Source organism: Colletotrichum siamense, assembly GCF_013390195.1.
Source record: "Colletotrichum siamense strain Cg363 chromosome Unknown KSG_Cg363_contig10, whole genome shotgun sequence".
In the NCBI taxonomy this organism is placed as follows: Eukaryota; Fungi; Ascomycota; class Sordariomycetes; order Glomerellales; family Glomerellaceae; genus Colletotrichum; species Colletotrichum siamense.
This window is the reverse complement of record NW_023501023.1, coordinates 2,008,442-2,027,539: the sequence shown is the minus strand read 5'-3', so window position 1 is coordinate 2,027,539 and position 19,098 is coordinate 2,008,442. Positions and strand designations below refer to the sequence as shown.

General features: G+C 41.6%; 4 protein-coding genes across 4 annotated transcripts; all 4 read left to right on the top strand.

The window, feature by feature from the left end:
* Positions 1-701: 701 nt before the first annotated feature.
* On the top strand, positions 702-1,597 carry trt5-2 (Methyltransferase trt5; the record flags this gene model as incomplete). The annotated part of the gene is made up of 2 exons (XM_036646274.1): positions 702-857; positions 908-1,597. 2 exons carry the CDS (start codon positions 702-704, stop codon positions 1,595-1,597), a joined length of 846 nt encoding a protein of 281 aa, XP_036488095.1.
* Positions 1,598-1,968: 371 nt separating this feature from the next.
* Positions 1,969-2,620, top strand: Y212 (putative 21.2 kDa protein; the record flags this gene model as incomplete). Its single annotated transcript, XM_036646273.1, has 3 exons — positions 1,969-2,150; positions 2,205-2,287; positions 2,352-2,620. The coding sequence occupies 3 exons, from the start codon at positions 1,969-1,971 to the stop codon at positions 2,618-2,620; spliced, it is 534 nt and encodes a 177-aa protein (XP_036488096.1).
* A 460-nt stretch (positions 2,621-3,080) lies between these two features.
* On the top strand, positions 3,081-5,958 carry rhp41 (DNA repair protein rhp41; the record flags this gene model as incomplete). The annotated part of the gene is made up of 2 exons (XM_036646272.1): positions 3,081-3,839; positions 3,898-5,958. 2 exons carry the CDS (start codon positions 3,081-3,083, stop codon positions 5,956-5,958), a joined length of 2,820 nt encoding a protein of 939 aa, XP_036488093.1.
* Positions 5,959-14,018: 8,060 nt separating this feature from the next.
* ABCA3 (ATP-binding cassette sub-family A member 3) lies at positions 14,019-18,914 on the top strand (the record flags this gene model as incomplete). Its single annotated transcript, XM_036646271.1, has 1 exon — positions 14,019-18,914. The coding sequence occupies one exon, from the start codon at positions 14,019-14,021 to the stop codon at positions 18,912-18,914; it is 4,896 nt and encodes a 1,631-aa protein (XP_036488094.1).
* Positions 18,915-19,098: the final 184 nt, after the last annotated feature.

Sequence of the window (19,098 nt, the reverse complement as noted above, 5' to 3'; positions counted from 1 at the left end):
CTGTTGGAATAGTTGGTGACCGTTACGGGGGTCCATCATCTTCTAGGGATGGAGGGACTCGAGTATCCGTACTGGCTGCATCTGCAGTCACTTGTTGATGGAAACAGAAAAAGGACACTATGCCTAATCGGAAAAAAAACACATATTCTCCACCATACCTGTCCCCAATATCCCCTTGTCTTTGCGATTGTATTTGCTCTTTTTGTATGTAACCCCGCTCGGTTGCTAACATGAGATATTCCCAGACTTCGGGAGGCAACATGTTTAATGTTGATTAGATGGGGCTGAATGTGACGCCCTATCACTTGAACATGCCAATGACCAATAGTATCTTAAGCCCTATGTAAGCTTCGGTACCTGAATGAGGACTTGCATATCAGCAAGGTTGGAGGCGATGTGCTCTTCCCATCACGCTTGGACTACGTGAGTAAGCACATGTTGTGCGTGCAGATCTGGACCGGCATGTCGTAGCTCATGACTTCCAGCAAGCTGCGCATGTCGAGATTGCTAGTGCATGTCTTGCTGGATAGAATTGTTAACGCAAAGAGGGGAAGTGCGGCTCATCGGCAGCGGTCGCCGGTTTCGCACCGAGCATCGCCAGTGAAACAAGCCATGTCAGATGGGCATCAGCAAGATAAAGTCGGCCAAGCGCCCTCGTTTAAAACACACGACTGCGATCTCCAACGAGCCAGAGTCCTCAAATGACAAACGAATTCTTTGAAAGTGCGGACGTGCCCGCAGAGCAAACATGGATGTACGAGAAAGAGCTGCCTGAGGGGTATGAAGCGTCCCGCGCTCTTCTCCGAGACTACAGTGGCATTCCCGCAGGGGAGATGGACAACCACATACGAAGGATCGTAGGTCGATGGCGCGATCATAGGATGAGACCGAAAGCTGATGAAGAAAGCGCGACTCGCTGTGGAAGGTTTTCCACTACCCGTGCATCGGGCGCTGGCGGTTTCTCCTGCTGGCCGACCCACAGGATGCGTTGTATCAAAAAGTCCTAGGCCGACTAACTCAAGCGGACTCGGGAGACACGCTGCTGGACCTGGGCACTTGCGTCGGGCAAGCTCTACGGCAACTCGCACACGACGGTGTTGATAGCTCCCGGCTTTACGGAGCGGATGTGCAACGCGAGTTTCTGGACATCGGCTACGATCTGTTCCGGGACAAGGGCCGGTTCCGGGGTACGCTTGTGGCGGGTGACATCTTGGACCCGGCCGACACGGGTCTCTCTGTGCTTAACGGACAAATCAGCATCATCTGGGCCAATGCCTTCTTCCACTTGTTCGACTGGAAGCAGCAGGTAATGGCAGCGGAACGCATCATCAAGTTCCTCAAGCCGGGACTTCAAGACGGGCTTGTCTTCGGACGGCATCTGGGGACTACGGAGCCGAAGGAAAGCGACAACAGGGGGCGGCGGATGTATCTGCACGATCAAGCCAGCTTCCAGCGCTTATGGGACGAAGTGGGGGCGAAGACGGGAACAAAGTGGAAAGTATGGTGGGAGCATGTGGCCGCGGTGGACTCGCTCCCAGGGTTCGGAGACACGGCCAGGATGAGTCGGTACGCCGTCTACCAAGTGAGGAGGGACTGACGCTTTTCTGCGCGCGCGGCTGCTTAGAAATTAGTATGCTTACCAAAGATGCATGGCGTCAGTGCATAAGGTAATAAAATGGACACGTCCAGAATGACCAGTGAGAGTGAGGTACGGTTGGCTGGCCCAAAACCTCAGCAGTAATTACCAAATGGCACAGATAATAAAGCAGCTGCTTGCCTTCTCTTGAACCCCACGAGTACCTACCTAGTAGTATATATGACAGTCGGCAACCCCTCATGGATGATGAGCAAGCAGTCTTGCCAATAAGATTAAGTAAGTATCCTTGTCGTGGAACTCCGACTGAACCAACCAACCACTGCAACCTCCAAAGCTAAAAGCCACCACACAGACTAATATCATCTCTTGAAATGGCCACCAATCCCCCGCGTTACACCTTCGTGTCGCCATCCGAGGGCTACGAAAATGCACCTCCTCTACCCAGCGATCTCAACGAAGATGGCAAAAGCTTTAGAAATCCCCCACGTGAAGGGCTGAGCGAGGCGTACGAGTCGTTCCCGGCTCCGCTTTCGAATGGGCGTCGAGGAGGCTTGTAAGCGGCATTGAGCTTCGACCGTCCTTACCCGTAGGACTAACATCAATACAGTGACATCCATATCTACCATTTCCAGAACAACCCGGACCAGGTCAAGCATGCCAAGGACTTGTGGGAGCGCATTCGACGAGAGTGTAAGTCGGATCAAGGACCGAGTAGAAATAGCTCTCACTGACGACTGGATGATTACTATCTTAGTCCCTGAGCTGAGAATTTACCGATTCTGGGAGAAGCCCGTCGGCCCGCACCCTGTCGCCATGTTCGAGGTCAATCTCTTCACGCCTGCACAGTTCGGTGCCTTTATCCCGTGGCTAGCCATCTACAGAGGGCCCCTGTCAGTACTCGTCCATCCCAACACAGACGAAGAGGGCAACCACAATGCCATTGAGCTGCGCAACCACACACAACGCGCCATCTGGATGGGCGAGAGAATACCTCTGGACACGACTCTCTTCTATCGCGACTGATCCTGCACCGGACGCGGATAGCAGCTGTTCATTTGAAGACCTACGTATCCGCAAGATGTGTCGGGTATCGTTCCAAGATCAGGAACCCACGTTGATACTACGTCGGAAGCAGTTTGGCGCCGATGTGCGGACGGGACACTTGGAGGAGGGCCCTAGGCCTGAAGTACGTACCCAAGTATAAGAGTCACATTTATTGCTGTATTATGTATGCCATGCGCGCGCGATAATGGCCCGTGCGCTCATGACGTTGTGCGCCCAGTGTCCAGTGTCAGCCTAGCAGGAGCGACCGCGACGAGTCAAGAAGTCAAGCTTTGCCTGTCTTTCACCAACGACTTTCTGTGAACATCGCCTCCAGTCATGCAGTCTTTCGAAGACCTATCGACACTTTCATAGCATATGCAAATTCTTCTGCAATTGCCGCCGTCCAGTTGAAGTCTTCCCTTCCTGGTCGATTGCCATGATGGCTGGCCGCAAAAGAACCAGGGCATCTCGGTCGCAGCCCGCTACCCCCGGCCTGCCAAATGTCTACCAAGAGATGCTGCTTGAGGCAGGCGCTGGTACTGGTCCTTCCACTCCAGCTCCCTCCGAGCCGCCGTTGAAGAAGCTTAAGCGACCTGGAGAGAAGACTGCCCGAGTCGATCCGCCCAAGGCCCCAGAGCCGGACGAAGACGAAGATGATGAAGATATTGAATTTGAAGACGTAGCTCTCCCCCCACCTATTTTCCAGACCATGGAAAGAGATTCAGACGAGGAAGAATCCGAAGATGACATCGAATTCGAGGATGTCGATTTGGGCGCCGTACACCCGGATGTGGAGGTCACAGAGGAACCGAAAAGGCTTACACTCAATCTATCAGCCCATACGCCGACAACACCTGCAACCAAGAAGGGCGCCCATAGAAGAAAGCCAATCTCGAAAGAGGAGAGGGAACGCCGCATAACAGTACACCGGACACATCTGCTCTGCCTGATGCTGCACTGCGCTTTAAGAAATCGATGGTGCGACGATGGAGAAGTACAGAAATCAATGCGTTCTCTTTTGACCAAGAAGATCGTCAATTATCTGAACCCATCATCTGATCTGCCACAATTTGGTCAAACACAATCTCTCAAAACTGGTCTTGAACAAGCTGGGTCCATTTTCAAGGCCAAGTTTCATATCACAGAAAAGGGATTGCGCCGGGCTCTTTGGGCTGAGGACCCCGAGCACATCTCCAAGGTACGTAGGCCGCTTCCACACGGTCTCGAGACACATCATGGCTGACTCACCTTGCAAGTACGAACCACCGAGCAATATGGACTCATGCTTGGAAAGATCTGATTTCAGGGAGGCTGCCAGAAAGCTACAAGGCTCTCGAGATGTTGGTGCTCAGCTATTCTGTGCCCTGCTGCGATCTGCTGGGATCCGCGCCCGCTTGGTTTGCTCTCTGCAGCCACTCTCTTTCGCCTCAGGTGGTCCAACGCTCCCCAAACCCCGCAGCCTGAAGACACCATCAAAGCCTACAAGAGCAGAACAGATTCAGGCACAGGTAGCCAAGTATTCAATGGCTGGAGAAGGATCATCGTCGTCAGATATGAGCAAAGCTTCGCCTCTGCGATGGCTTGGCCACCCAAAGGCCGCGGCTTACCACTTACCGTCGATACCAGCATCACCCCCGAAAGGTCGACAGCTGCAAGAGACTCCGATTAATATCCGCGAGTCGCCATTTCCGGTTTACTGGGTAGAAGTTCTTGATACTGCTCATCAGAAATGGCAGCCTGTGGATCCGCTGGTTACAAATTCGATGTGGAAACCTCGTGCCATTGAGCCACCGGCCTCCGACCGAGAAAATTGCATGACCTATGTGGTTGCCTTTGAATCTGACGGTACTGCGCGAGACGTGACCAGGAGGTACGCCAAGGCATATGCGGCAAAGACAAGAAGATTGCGTGTCGAAACTGCTGTTGAGCGAGGCGACCGGTGGTGGCGCAAGGCTCTCAAACCGTTCACTCGACGTCCAAAAACCGATCTTGATCAGATTGAAGACAACGAACTGATGGCTGTCGAAGGCCGTGAACCTATGCCAAGAAACGTGGCAGACTTCAAGGACCACCCCGTATTTGCGCTGGAAAGGCATTTGCGGCGCAATGAAGTTCTTATACCAGAAGCGCAGCCCGCCGGGACGGTCTCGGCGGGAAGCAAAGCGCCGTTGGAGAAGGTCTACCGGCGTAGGGACGTGCGGATTGCGCGTAGTAGGGACAAATGGTACCGCAGCTACGGACGCGAAGTCAAGCCTATGGAAGTTCCGGTCAAATTTCTTCCTCGAAGATCCAACGCCAGGCCAGGCGAGTTTGTTGACGATGGATACGGCGGAGATGAGAGAGACGCGGCAGGTATGCCGGTATTTACCGAAGAGCAGACAGAGCTTTACCATGCCCCGCCAGTCGTCAATGGTCGTGTGCCGAAGAACAAGTTTGGCAACATTGATTTATACGTGGCGAGCATGGTGCCGCAAGGTGGAGTTCACGTCACGGACGAATTCGACGCTGCTGCGCGCGCCGCTTACATACTAGGGATTGACTACGCGCCGGCGTTGACAGGGTTTAATTTCAAGGGAAAGCATGGTACAGCTGTGCTGAATGGCGTAGTAGTAGCACGAGAGCATGAAGAAGCCGTTCGGGCTGTGATGGAGGGATTGGGAGATATGGAAGCACAACTAGAGCGGAGCAAGAGGTCTTTGGCTGCGATCCGAATGTGGAAGAGGTTTCTTACGGCACTCCGGATCCGGGAGCGCGTATGGGCCGGAGTGGACCCCGAGGAGAGAGCCGAAGAGGAGAGGGAAATGGTTGGGGAAATCACGGAAATGTCAGAGCATGAGGAAAGTATGGCGACAGGCGGCTTCATGGTTGAGGGTGACAATCAAGGTAGGGGATGTCTTGCCCAGGACGAGGCATTTGGGGGAGGCTTTATAGTTGAAGAAGATGCGAGTCAAGGCAGACCTGGAGGTTTCATGGTTGATAACGAGAGCAAACATGGCGGTGGGGGTTTCGTGGCTGAAGAAGTGGAAGTGGAAGAGGAAGAGGGCGGTGGCGGAGGCTTCGTTGCTGGGGATGAGGATGTCGACAGCGACCGCGGTGTAGGCTTCGCCGCTCAGGACGTGGATGTGGGAGAAAGCGGAGGTTTTGCAGCTAACGAGGAGGGAGAGAACAACGAAAGGGATGGCGACATGGGGTTACAAGACCTTTCAGTTCTCGGGGCGGAGAAAGACGAAGACGAAGACGAAGATGCACCGAGCGACGTTACAGAGGAGTATGACATGGAGGAGGAGGACGGTGGAGGAGGATTCCTAGTGGAGTAGATGACGATCACCTACACTATCGCAGGGCGAGTCAAGGGAGCCGATGACAGAGAAGATGATGAGTCTAGATACCCCAGGGCAGCAGCAATTTTGAACAACGGCGAGGCAGAACTTGGCACTTCTGGGGAGACAGTGCGATGTGATTGGTGGGTTGGTATAATTGATGGATTCAAGACATTCTTGACCGTTCTGGACCGACGTCAACGATATTTGGCGCGGCTTGGCCCGAAGCCACACCGAGCTTCGACCAAGTCCGATCCCGCCCAACGTCGGGGGCCAAGAAACATGAAGGATTGAAGTAGCCACTGCAACGATCAACGCCCGAGACACAAACGGCTGTCTGATTAGCGAAGGAGGCTGTGCTGGATCCCGTTTCGTTGGCGAGATTCTGCCCAACAACAGTGCAAGTGGGTAGCCAGCCGTAAGACTGCACTCATTTGCGTTTGCCTTACCCGAAACCCCTGTTAGTGCGCGATTTATTACCCCTCTACGCCACTTTTGCTTATTCGTACGTGCTAACGCTAAAAATATATTAATTAACGCTAATTATTATGAATTATTATATAAATTAATCGTTAATAGCTTTAGAAGAGCTTTCTTTTATTAGAATCTATAAGCTAATGTTTTATTTATCCTTATAGGGTTAACTCTTTTTAAGTATATATCTTAGGGTATTAAGGTAAGTAAAACTATTACTAAATATATTAATTTAGGGCTTATAATATTATTATCTATTTTATTAGTATTATTAATAAATTAATATATATTATTATAAAATTTAGGTATAAATTAACTATTAGTATTATTAATAAACCTCTTTTTATAGTATAATATTTATATAACTATATTCTATCTCTTAGTAGTAGAGTATTTTAACTATATTAATACTAGAAATCTTATTATTAAACTTATTTAGGAATATAAAATATATATAATATAGCCCTCTTATTATCTATCCTCTTTATTAGTATTATATTTAATTAAAATTATACTAATATTATAGAGTAAATAACATTAAAGCTATTAAGTAGTAAGTAATAAGTTTAGCTAAAAAAGTTACTATTTATCTATTACTTTAATAATAAAGCGATTATAGAACTTATTAAGTGTAATATTATAATAGTTTAGATCTATTATTAATAATAAGAGGTATTTAGAGATATATTAAAACTATATTAACTAATAGGTTCTAAGTATTATAAGATATTACTAATCTATAAAGAAGTAATTTTTAAGTTTTTATATAATAAAACTAATTACTATTTTAATAAAGTTTAGGTTTTTCTTATAGAAGAGTTTAATTTATTTATATTTATATTAATAATCTCTTACTATTTTAAAAAGATTTAGTAGAAGAAGAAAAAGATTTAATATATTACTTAGTAATAAAACTAAACTATATAAGAAGTATATATTATATTAATCTATAACTATACTACTAATATATTTATTTTTATTAATAAGAGTAGTATTAATTATTAAAGTAATACTAGATATATAAGCTAAGTACTAAAAAGTATAAAGCTATTAAAGTAGAGCGTTCTAAAAAGAAGTATATAGTACTATATCTTACTAGCTTTTATTATTAATAGTTTTTTTAATTATATTATTTATTTTAGATATATAGATATTAATAGCTTTTTATTTTAGATTAAGAACTTTATATTACTAAAGATAGGGGTGTTTTTTAGCCTAAAGTTAGTATTAGTTATAGATAACGTAGTATAGTATAATAAGAGACTATTAGAGGAGGCTTACTAATAGTATAATATTAAGTTATTATACTTATCTATATATTTATTAGATTTTAACCTTATTAAGGTGTTTTTTAGGGATTTTAAAAGTTACTTATAGAAGTGATTTATATAATTTAAATAATTTAAGGTAATAAATACTTTCTTTACTAATTTCTTTTATGATTATACTTTTAAAGTAGCTAATAATACTAATACTATTTTAAATTACTTTTATTACTATAGTATTTATATTAAAATAGTTAAAGATATTAATAGAGAGGAGAGCTTACTATAAAGTTAATTTTATAGTTATAGTTATATTTAATTTTAATATTATTAAGGGCCTCTTTTATTTAAAATAATATAATATTAATATAAAAAAAATAATCTAATCTTAATAGTTAGTTAGCTTTATAACGTTTTAATTATAGTGTGTTTCTCTTTAACTATAGTATTAGAGGTATATCTTATTTATTAGATAAATTACTACTAGTTATTAAAGTTAAGATCTTTATATTATTATAAAGAAATAGGAAAAAACTTTATTCTATTTATTAAAACTTACTATTATTATTATTATTAAGTAATTAAGTAAGAGATATAGTAAGAGAGTAAATATAATTAGTTATTTTAATAAGAGGATCTTATTTAGTAAGAGAATCTTATTTAGTAGTACTAATAAGAAGTATTATGTTTTCTACTTAAAAATTAATTAGCTTTTAATAATATAAAGTAGTAAGTATAAACTATTTTCTACTATTAAATCTATAATATACTGCTTAAGTAGGAACTATTTAATTTAGCTTTTAATTACTTCTATAATACTTATAGGGATATTATTCTTTTTAAACTAATTTATTAATACTTTTTAGAGAGATTTAAGTTAAAAATAAGCTTATAGGATAATATTAAGAGTAATATAGAGATTAGTATTTTATTTATTATTTCTTATCTCTTTTATTCTCTATAGATATTATAAATATTTATAGAGAAGTTATAATATAAGCTTAATCTAAAGAATAAATAGTAAGGAGGATAAAATTAGTAAATCCTACTTTTTAGCTTATAGTAGTATTAATAGTAGCCTTATTAGTAGTAATATTAATAATAATAACTAAGTAGAAGTATAGTTATAGAAGGGAAAATTTAATAGTATGTAGTTATAGTATAGTAGTAATAATAGGATATTTACTTAGTTTATAATATTTAAGTGAGGGGGTAGATTAAACTTATTAATATTATTTCTATTATTTTTACTACTTCTATTACTTTTTAACTTTAATATAACCTCACTTTATAGCTTAGATTTAGTCTTAATAAAGTATTTATTATAATATAAAGTTATATTTATAATAATCTCTTTTAGAGCTTTATTAATAGTTATTAATCCTTTAGCTATAGCTTCTACTTAAGCTATAAAGTATATTTTATTAATCTAAAAATATAATAGTAGCCTTATTAAGGTAAAAAGTTAAGATATATAATAATTATTAGTAATATTATTATAGTTATTAATATACTTAACTCTTAACTTATATCTATATATAGCTTAGATTACTTAATAGGTATCTTAAGTTAGCTTCTACTTTAACTTATTAGTTAATAATAAGTTACTTTATTACCTCTATTAATATAATAGCTTATTAATATTACTAAGCTTAATAGGAAGAAGCTTAATAAAGTTATTATTCTACTATAAAGTTTATAAGGTAATACTTAGTTATAAAAGCGTTTTAATAGAGTTTTAAATTAGTATTACTCTAATAGAGAGGTTTATTTAAATAAAACTTATATTAAATAGTACTAGAGATAACTACTAAGACTTATAATAGTAACTTATAGAGATTAATATATATTAGTTAAGTTTTTTTATTATAGTATTAATAAGAATCTTAATTTATAATAACTTATTCTTTCTATTATTATTAGAGATAGTATTAGTAAGCTATTACTAATAATTAAATAGCTATAATTATAATACTCTAATATTTTTTAGGTTTATATAGAATATCTCTTTTAAGAATACTATTTAATAGTTTAATTTAGAAGTAAAAAAGACTTAAGTAAAGAGAAACTTAAAGGAGTAGTTATTATACTATAACTTATATTTATAGTTAAAGTTTTAGATTATATTATATATAATATAGTTAACTACTAAGTAGAAGTTACTTAGGTTTAACTCTCTAAGCTTAAGGTTTAGTTATATCTTAACTTTATTCTTAATAATCTTAATCTCTATATAAACTTAAATTTCTATAAGAAGTAGTAATAGTAGTAATAGTTATAATAGAAGTAGTAAAAAATATTTATTAAATAGGTTATCCTCTTTAGTAATAAGATTAATTAGTAGCTTAATAGAAGTCTTAACTATAGGTTTAATAATAGCTTTAATATTATTAACTTCTAGCTATTCTATAGGTATTTTTTTAACTTTATTAGTACTATCTTTTATTACTTTTAATATTAATAAGTTATATTATTTATCTATAAAGTTTATCTATAGCTAAGGTTATTAAGTAATAACTATAATTATAGGTTTATATATACTATTACTAGTATAAGACCTTTTTCTTCTTATATTTACTTTATTTTAAGAGTTCTAATTACTATTATACCCCCTATTAATTAGGCTAGCTTTATCTCTCTTAGGGTTAGTAGAGGATTTTACTGTTTTTTTTATAGTTAGCTAAGGGCTTTTTATTATAGCTATTTTATTAAAAGTAATGCGTTTTAGGTTAGATTAAAATTAATATAGTATAAGCTCTCTTTTATAATTTTCTTTTTAGAGAATTAAAGTAAATAGGAAGGATTTTTATATTACTAGTTTTATTAGTATAAATCTTAGTTTAGGGGAGATATTTTTACTTTTATATAATACTATTAGTTTTAATAATTATACTAGTTATATAGAAGTAGGATTATTATTATCCTGCTTTAGTATTATAATATTATACTTATATTACGCTCTGAATAGTATTAAAAAGCCTAAATTATATTAAAAAGTGTATTAATTAATATTAGTAGTATTATTATTAATAGTAAAAAGTGGCGTAGAGGGGTAATAAATTATATACTAATAGGGGTTTTAGGTAAGGCAAACGTAAATAAGTGTGTATATTATACTTACTGCCTTAAGTTGCAGCGATAATACTGCTGCTAAGTACCTATTATCACCTTATGTTTAGCAGAAGGATAGGATATGCATCTTGTTGCTACCTTAGGTAATTATGTACCTATCTGTGGCCTAGACGTCTTATATATAGGGATGCGATATGTATTGCGTTTTCTTAGCAATACGTTATATTAGTGGGCAAAAAACGCGTATTTTTAGCGGCAGTATAACGTAGGGGTGTTTTTATTACATAACGAGCTAATCTAAAACAGGCTATTATAGCTCCTCTATTATTACTTACTATAGTACCTCCTTAAAATGCTATAAGTCTAACTTAGATACTTCTTCTTAGTAAAATAAAGCTATTTCTAAACCTTTTAGTATATTTTATATATGCTTAATTACTTAAGTATTAATATATATAAATATTAGTTTATTAGTATACTTAAGTATTAATCTATTATATAAGTAGCTATAGAGAAAGTTTATTATTAAAAAAGACTTTTTAAAAAGTATAAAGTTAGTAATAATACTAAAAAGATATAAAGTAATTTTTATTAGTTTTAAACTTATACTTCTTACTACTTATTAAACCTTAAATAGCTTTAGATTAGTATATTAAAACTTAATATTAAGCTTAAAAATAGGATAGCTATAGTAAGCTTATATAGTATAAAGTTTATAAGATATATAATATACTTTATTAAATAATATTAGATTAATTAAAAAGTATTTAATATAGTTAAATATAAATATATCTAGCTCTTCTATTATTATAAATAGATTAAGTACTTATATAGCTTAGTTAGTATTATTAGTTTATTATAAGAAGTATAAGTTATAAAGTTTATAGATATAAAGCTAAATTTAGGCTTCTTAGAGGCTAATTAGAGTATTTAAAGCTTTAAGTACTTACTAAGTAGCTAGAACCTTATACTATTAAGGTAATATATACCTTAAGTAACTATAATCTACCTTAGAAAGTTATTAACCTTTTATAATAAGTTTAAAGAAAGCTTTTAATACTTTAAAATACTCTTAAAAGTTACTATTAATAATATACTTAATAACTTTTTTAACTTTTTTAGAGAAATTAGTTTTTAAGATATAAAGTAATCTAATATAATAAATAAGTACTTAGTAAGATTAATTAAGAGATTAAATTACTTAACTTTAACTACTTTAGTAAGTAATAATTAATATAATTAATAACTTCTTATAGCTAAAAAGATAATATTAATAACTATAGAAGTAAGTATACTATAGCTTAGAGGTATAAAAAGAGTTAATAATATAAAAAGCTTATTTAAATATCTTTTTAAAGTAAGGTATTTTAAGAAGGTTTTTAAGTAGGAGTTAGAGATTATAAGAGTTATAGAGTACTCTAAAAATAGAAAAGTTAAAGTAGTTTTCTAAGAGAGAGTAATAGCTTTTTATAATAGGGGCTATATTTATAGTAATAATATTAAATTAAGATAAGTTATAATTAGAAATAGCTTATAGTTTAAGCTAAATTAAATTAATAATAGTCTTAGTAGTATACTACTTTTTACTTATATTCTAAGTATATTAATAAAAAGTAGGGCTATTAAGAAGCTATATATATATATTAATAACTTAGTATAACACTATATTATTAGAACTATTAAATATAATATTAATATAACTTAAGTTAGTAATTAGTTTATAGACTTCTTTTTTAATATTATTATAGATTAGATTAAGAAAGTAGTAAGTAAAAGCTTTATAACTAAGTAGCTATTAAGTAAATAAGAATTAAGTAAAGAAAGCTTTAGTTTAGAGGTTTTTAAATATTATAAAGAGGTACTTACTATAAAAAATAGATAGAGTAGCTTTATATTTAAGCTTCTTAGAGGTTAACTACTTCTTCTTAAGTATTAAGGTAGTTAGAAAGGTTATAAAGGGTTATTACTACTTTTAGTATATTATAATTATTTAGTAGGGTAAGTAGGTATTAATATATTCTTAGAGATATATACTACTACTTATAAAGCTCTTTTAGTAGTACTTATATTTATAGTAAGTTAATTTATAGGTAAAATTAGGTAGTAAGTATTAAAATTAAGTATAGATAAGGGGATTATAAGAGTTACCTATACTAGTAGTAGTAATAGTAGTAATATAGCGTAATAAGTTAATAATAGAGACTTTTAGTATAGATAGGCTAACTTAACTAAAAGTAGCTAATAGAAGTATTAATAAATTAGATATAGTTAAATTTAGCTATAAAGTGGGGCCTTTTTAGACTAGAGGGGTTTTTCTAGCTAAAACTAGCCTAATTAGGATTAGTAGTATTGTATTATATTTGTTGTTTTTTAGGTATAATATAGATATGTTGTTTTTTATGAAAAATATGTATTTTACCTATCCCTACTCATATGTGCCAGGGTCCAGCCCGGGCGCGAGCATGGACGGGTCGGGTCAGTGCCGCCGCCCGGGATTCGGGCCAATTCCCGTCGTTTATTGCCTCCCTTACCTTGCCTACCTTATCATTAAGGTAAAGTACCTAAGGTAGGTAAGGTAGGTAGTGGATACCTCAGCTGTGAATTACGAAGACCTAACGCCCGGTGGAAGAGGCGAACCCCAGTTTGACTCCCACCTTGGCACGTCGCGCGTCGGCTGCCTTTTCAGTTCATTTCAGTTCAGTTCGGTGTACCTTGCCTAAGGTAGGTAAGCCACGCACGTACGGCTCGGCGCCAGGAGAAATCATTCTTCTCCGGTCCCTCATCGCTCGCGACGGCAGTCTGACCTAATCCCGAGGTGTCTTGCTCCAGGTCGACAGTTCATCCAGAGTGATCCATCACACCCCAAGACACTCCCAAGACACCGTGCCTAGGTACGCCGTGTCTTCAAGGGCCTTCCTCGTCCCAATGTTCGTCTCATCTATTTCGTCCTAATACGTACATCCATTTCATCGTCATTCTTCTCCCCTCCACCCCCCCCCCCCTTGTCGTGGCTCACACGCCGCCTCGAGAGGTCGTTGGAGTAACAAGAGAAGGTACGGCTTGGACTTGTAAAAATTCCACTCTCTTTTGCACATCTATCAGCCAGCCTTCATCACGAGCCTCTGCTTATCCTCAAACGCCCGCGAAATCGCATCCCCACGTCGGCACCGTCAACAACAAAATACGCGAATCGATACCAAGAACGGGAAACGACGGCGTAGCCGCCCGAGGCGACTCTCGCCCATGATGGCGCTTCTACGCCAGACTTGGACTTTGACTGTCAAAAACTGGAGGATAATAAGCCGCCACTCCATCGCGGCCATTTTCATTGCATTCATCCTCCCTATCGCCTTGACGACATTTTTCAGCTTCGCAAAGAATCTTTTCGTTCCCCCAGCCGTCTACGGCGTTTCCGACCCAAGGCAGATTCGTTCTCTACCGGATGCCCTCGATGCCGCAGCTAGCACCGGTAGACAGACCGTTGTCTTCGTGAACAACGGTCTCATCGGCGGGGACATTGACAAAGTCATCGACACGCTCACTCAATCCGTCGAGAGCGTCGGCAAGAAAGCCCTACGCCGGTCATCTACAGCTGACCTGGGTACAGACTGCCGCAGCAACCTTCGCGGCGTTTCCAGATGCTATGGCGCCGTTGTTTTCCAGTCTTCCCCCGCTGAGGGCACCGGCAATTACTGGAATTATACCTTGCGCAGCGATGGCGCACTGCGATCAATGGTCGTCGACGTCGACTCGGACAGGAATGATGCCCAGATCTACCTCTTACCTCTGCAACGTGCAGTTGATGCTGCCATCGCCAAAGTCGCCAGTTCCAACTCCTCCTCGCAAGTCCAGCAAGGCCCTCTGCCCAACACGGTGACCGAATATCCCTTTACGAGCATGACCCAGGAAGAACGTGCCATTCAGATTCGTGTCCGGTACCAGAGCGCCATTACCAACTGGATGGGCGTTGCCTTCATGACCAGCGTCTTGTTTGTTACTTACCATCTCACCGGATTCATCGCGACCGAGCGTGAGAGTGGCATGACCCGACTCCTCGATGCCATGATGCCTGTCAAGCAACGATGGCATGCCCAGGCAGCCCGCATCGTTTCCTATCATTTCGCATTTGTGCTCATCTACCTTCCTGGATGGATCATCGGTTCTCTGGTACTTCGAGCCGGTGTCTTTGCTCGCACGAGTGTGGCCACTGTTCTGGTCTATCATGTTCTCAACGGAATAGCCATGGCCTCTCTTTCCATCTTGGCCTCCTCTTTTTTCAAAAAGGCCCAAATCAGCGGCATCGCTGCTGTTCTGATCATTATCATACTTGGAATTCTCGCCCAATCCATTTCCTACCCTAGCACCGCCACTGTTGGTATTCTCAGCTTCCTATTCACGCCTTGTAATTATGTGTACTTTGTTACATACATGGCCCGTTACGAATCAGGCGACGCTCCGACGAATCTTACACAGGTTCCTCCGGGTAGCCCGTGGCAACTCACTGGAATCGTGTTATGGGTATTTCTGGTCATCCAGATATTTGGGTATCCCCTTCTTGGGGCAGTCATCGAGTCGAGACTGCACGGCACTACCACCCAGGGTAGAAACGTCGTGTTCGGCTCGGCCAATGACCCAGCAACCGAGGCGGCTGTCCGTATCGAGGGCTTCAGCAAAATTTATAAGCCCTCGGCACTGCGTCGCATGTTTTCCTTCATTTCGCGCCCTCGCGAACCTGTTGTCGCTGTCAACAACTTGACTCTGAACATCCGTCGAGGCCAAATCCTCGCCCTTTTGGGCGCCAATGGCAGTGGCAAATCTACAACCTTGGACTCCATTGCCGGCACCAACAAACTGACGAGCGGTGCTATCACCATTGATGGCACCGGCGGGCTGGGAATTGCGCCTCAGAAGAATGTCATGTGGGACGATCTCACTGTTGAGCAACATATCCAGATCTTTAATAGGCTCAAATCGCCGAAAGATCTTGCGTCGAAACAGGAAGTTCGCGACCTCATCAAATCGATTGACCTTGAGCTGAAGCGGAAAGCCATGTCCAAGACTCTGTCCGGGGGACAAAAGAGAAAGCTCCAGCTGGGCATGATGCTCACGGGAGGTAGTGCTGTCTGTTGTGTCGACGAAGTCAGCAGCGGCATCGACCCTCTCAGTCGGCGAAAACTCTGGGACATCCTCTTGGCCGAGCGAGGGCGCCGCACAATCGTCCTTACAACTCACTTCTTAGACGAAGCCGATCTGCTGGCTGACCACATCGCCATCTTGTCGAAAGGTACACTACGTGCTGATGGATCTTCCGTCGAACTGAAAGACCGTCTTGGCGGTGGATATCGCGTTCATGTTCATAAGGACACTGGCATTAAGAATGGCCCTGATGTCCACGGTGTTCAAAAGAAGATCTCGTTCGATCTTGTCAGTTATATCGCGCCATCCTCAACCCTGGCTGCTCAGGTTATCCGCACCTTAGAGGTCAACGACATCCATGAATACCGATTCTCTGGGCCTACAATTGAGGATGTATTCCTGCAACTGGCAGAGGAGGTCCGAGGAGAAGCAGGAGACTTCCCGTCCGCGTCTGACACGACGTCGGAATACAACGAGAAGAAAGTAGCATCAGACGAGGCTCATACTACTGGCGCCGCATCTCCGGGAGGGTTAAAACTTCTTGACGGCAATCGCATTGGTTATATGCAGCAAGCAGCCGTTCTCTTCCGGAAGCGCATCACCATCCTCAAGACCAACTGGATTCCGCACTTCGCCGCCTTCATTCTCCCCGTAGCAGCCGCCGGCCTCGTCACTTTGTTCATCAAAGGCCAAAACAAGCCGGGATGCGCACCCTCTGAAGAGCGTTCGCTCGACCAAACCCAGGGTTTCAGTCTCACAGACTTCACATGGAAACTGGTTCTTGGGCCATCTTCGAAGTTGGACTTCAACACCGCCGCAAGCGTTCTTCTGCCGGTTTTCAACGCAGCCTCTGGAAGCGGTGGCTTAGGATCCACTACGGGCACTGGACTAGGTTTTGCAAGGCAACTGCTTGAAGAGAATGCCACATTTACTGAAACATTCGACTCTTTCAAAAGCACTATTGTTGAGCGGCGGGTTGAAACACTGCCAGGTGGTCTTTGGTTTGGGGATGGCGGCATGGAACCTACCATCGCATATATGGCTAACTACAACGGTCTTATCAATCCGTTGCTGACCCAGAATCTCATGAATATGCTCCTCAGCAATGTCACACTCATGATCGCTTGGGCACCCTTCGCCACTCCTTGGGACCCTGACACCGGCAACTCCCTGCAATTCCTCGTTTACACCGGCATAGCTCTCTCGGCTTACCCCGGGTTCTTCGCCCTGTACCCGAGTCTGGAACGCCGGCGGATGGTTCGAGGCCTTCAATATTCCAATGGTGTTCGACCATTGCCTCTATGGCTTGCTTATCTCGCGTTCGACTTCATCGTTGTACTCGCCTCCACAGTACTGGTGACTATTCTCTGGGCGACCCTTTCAAACATCTGGTATCATGTCGGCTATATCTTCCTCGTATTCATGCTTTACGGGCTGACCGCTATCCTTCTGGCCTATGTCATCTCTCTTTTCTGTAAGACGCAGCTTTCTACATACGCTTGGGTTGCCGCAGGGCAAGCAGTCATGTTCCTTGTCTATCTGGTTGCATACCTCTGTACGGTAACGTTTGCGCCGGTGACTCGGGTTGACGATTATCTGCTTGTCGTCCACTTCGTCATCTCCGCCGTCGCGCCCATTGGCTCGGTTGTTCGAGCTATGTTCTTGACTCTGAACCTGTTCTCAACAGCCTGTGATGGTCGCCAGCTTGCGCCCAATCCGGGCGGAATGCTCCAATACGGTGGCCTCATATTGTACCTAGTCGTCCAGTCCATTCTTCTCTTTGGCATCTTGGTATGGGCTGACAGTGGTTCTGTTGGCTCGTCCATACGGCGACTTTGGCAACGTCGACATCCTGAACCTGAAGATCCTAGCTCGTCCGATGAGGAAGTGGCAAATGAGCTGAACAGAGTCACGACGACACAAAACAACGATGATGGGCTTAGAGTAATGCATCTAACGAAGACTTTCGGCAAAAACACTGCCGTTGATAATGTCACCTTTGGCATTCAGCGTGGAGAAGTCTTTGCTCTCCTAGGACCAAATGGAGCTGGCAAGTCGACGACTATTTCTCTGATTCGCGGAGATCTCAAATCAAGTCGTAATGGTGGCGACATACTGGTCGAGGATAAGTCTGTGATCCACGACTTGCCGGCTGCGCGGGCGCACCTTGGTGTCTGCCCTCAACACGATGCGATGGATCTAATGACAGTGCGCGAACACTTGGAATTTTACGCTCGCGTCCGCGGCATTCCCGATATCGACCACAATGTCAACGCCGTGATTCACGCAGTTGGGCTCCAGGCTTTTTCGACGCGCATGGCCCACGCGTTGTCGGGCGGTAACAAGCGCAAACTAAGCCTCGGTATCGCGTTGATGGGCAATCCGACCGTGGTATTGTTAGACGAGCCTTCTTCGGGTCTGGACGCCGCTGCGAAGCGTATCATGTGGAAGACGCTAGCGGCCACGGTTCCTGGGCGATCTCTCCTGTTGACGACACACAGCATGGAGGAGGCCGACGCCCTTGCGAGCCGGGCCGGGATCTTGGCGAAACGTATGCTGGCACTTGGCACGACAGACAGCCTTCGGCATCGCTTCGGAGATGCCCTTCACGTGCACCTGATCAGCAAGACGGCGCCACATACCACCCTGGAAGAAACAGAGAGGCTTCGTGACTGGGTTAAGAAAATCCTACCTGGGGCTGAAGTGGAGGAGAAGACTTACCACGGCCAAATGCGCTTCTCCGTGCCAGCGAGCGAAGTTCTGAGCGCGTTCAGTGGCCACAAAGTTGAAGAAATCAAGCGGGCGGACCAGGATGTATCTTCCAGCGCCGTTGGTCAGCTGGCTGTCATGTTGGAGGAGCAACGCGAGAACCTGGGTGTCATGCATTACAGCGTCAGTCCCACAACACTGGACCAGGTGTTCCTCACAATTGTTGGAAAGCACAATGTTCAGGAAGAAGGCTATAAAGAGCCGGAAAGGAGGTCCTGGTGGCGTGTTGGGCGATGAGCGGGTGAGAAACACCAAAAATGAAAGATCATGTGAGCACGTAGAACACAACTCAAGAGATACCCAAATGCGAGAGGCAGGGAGGCCTTGATAGATTATTACTTGATTATTAACCGGGGTATTAAAAAGTCGATAGATGCCATCCTGTATCCAAGACATCGAGAACTTCGTTTTTCAATCAAAA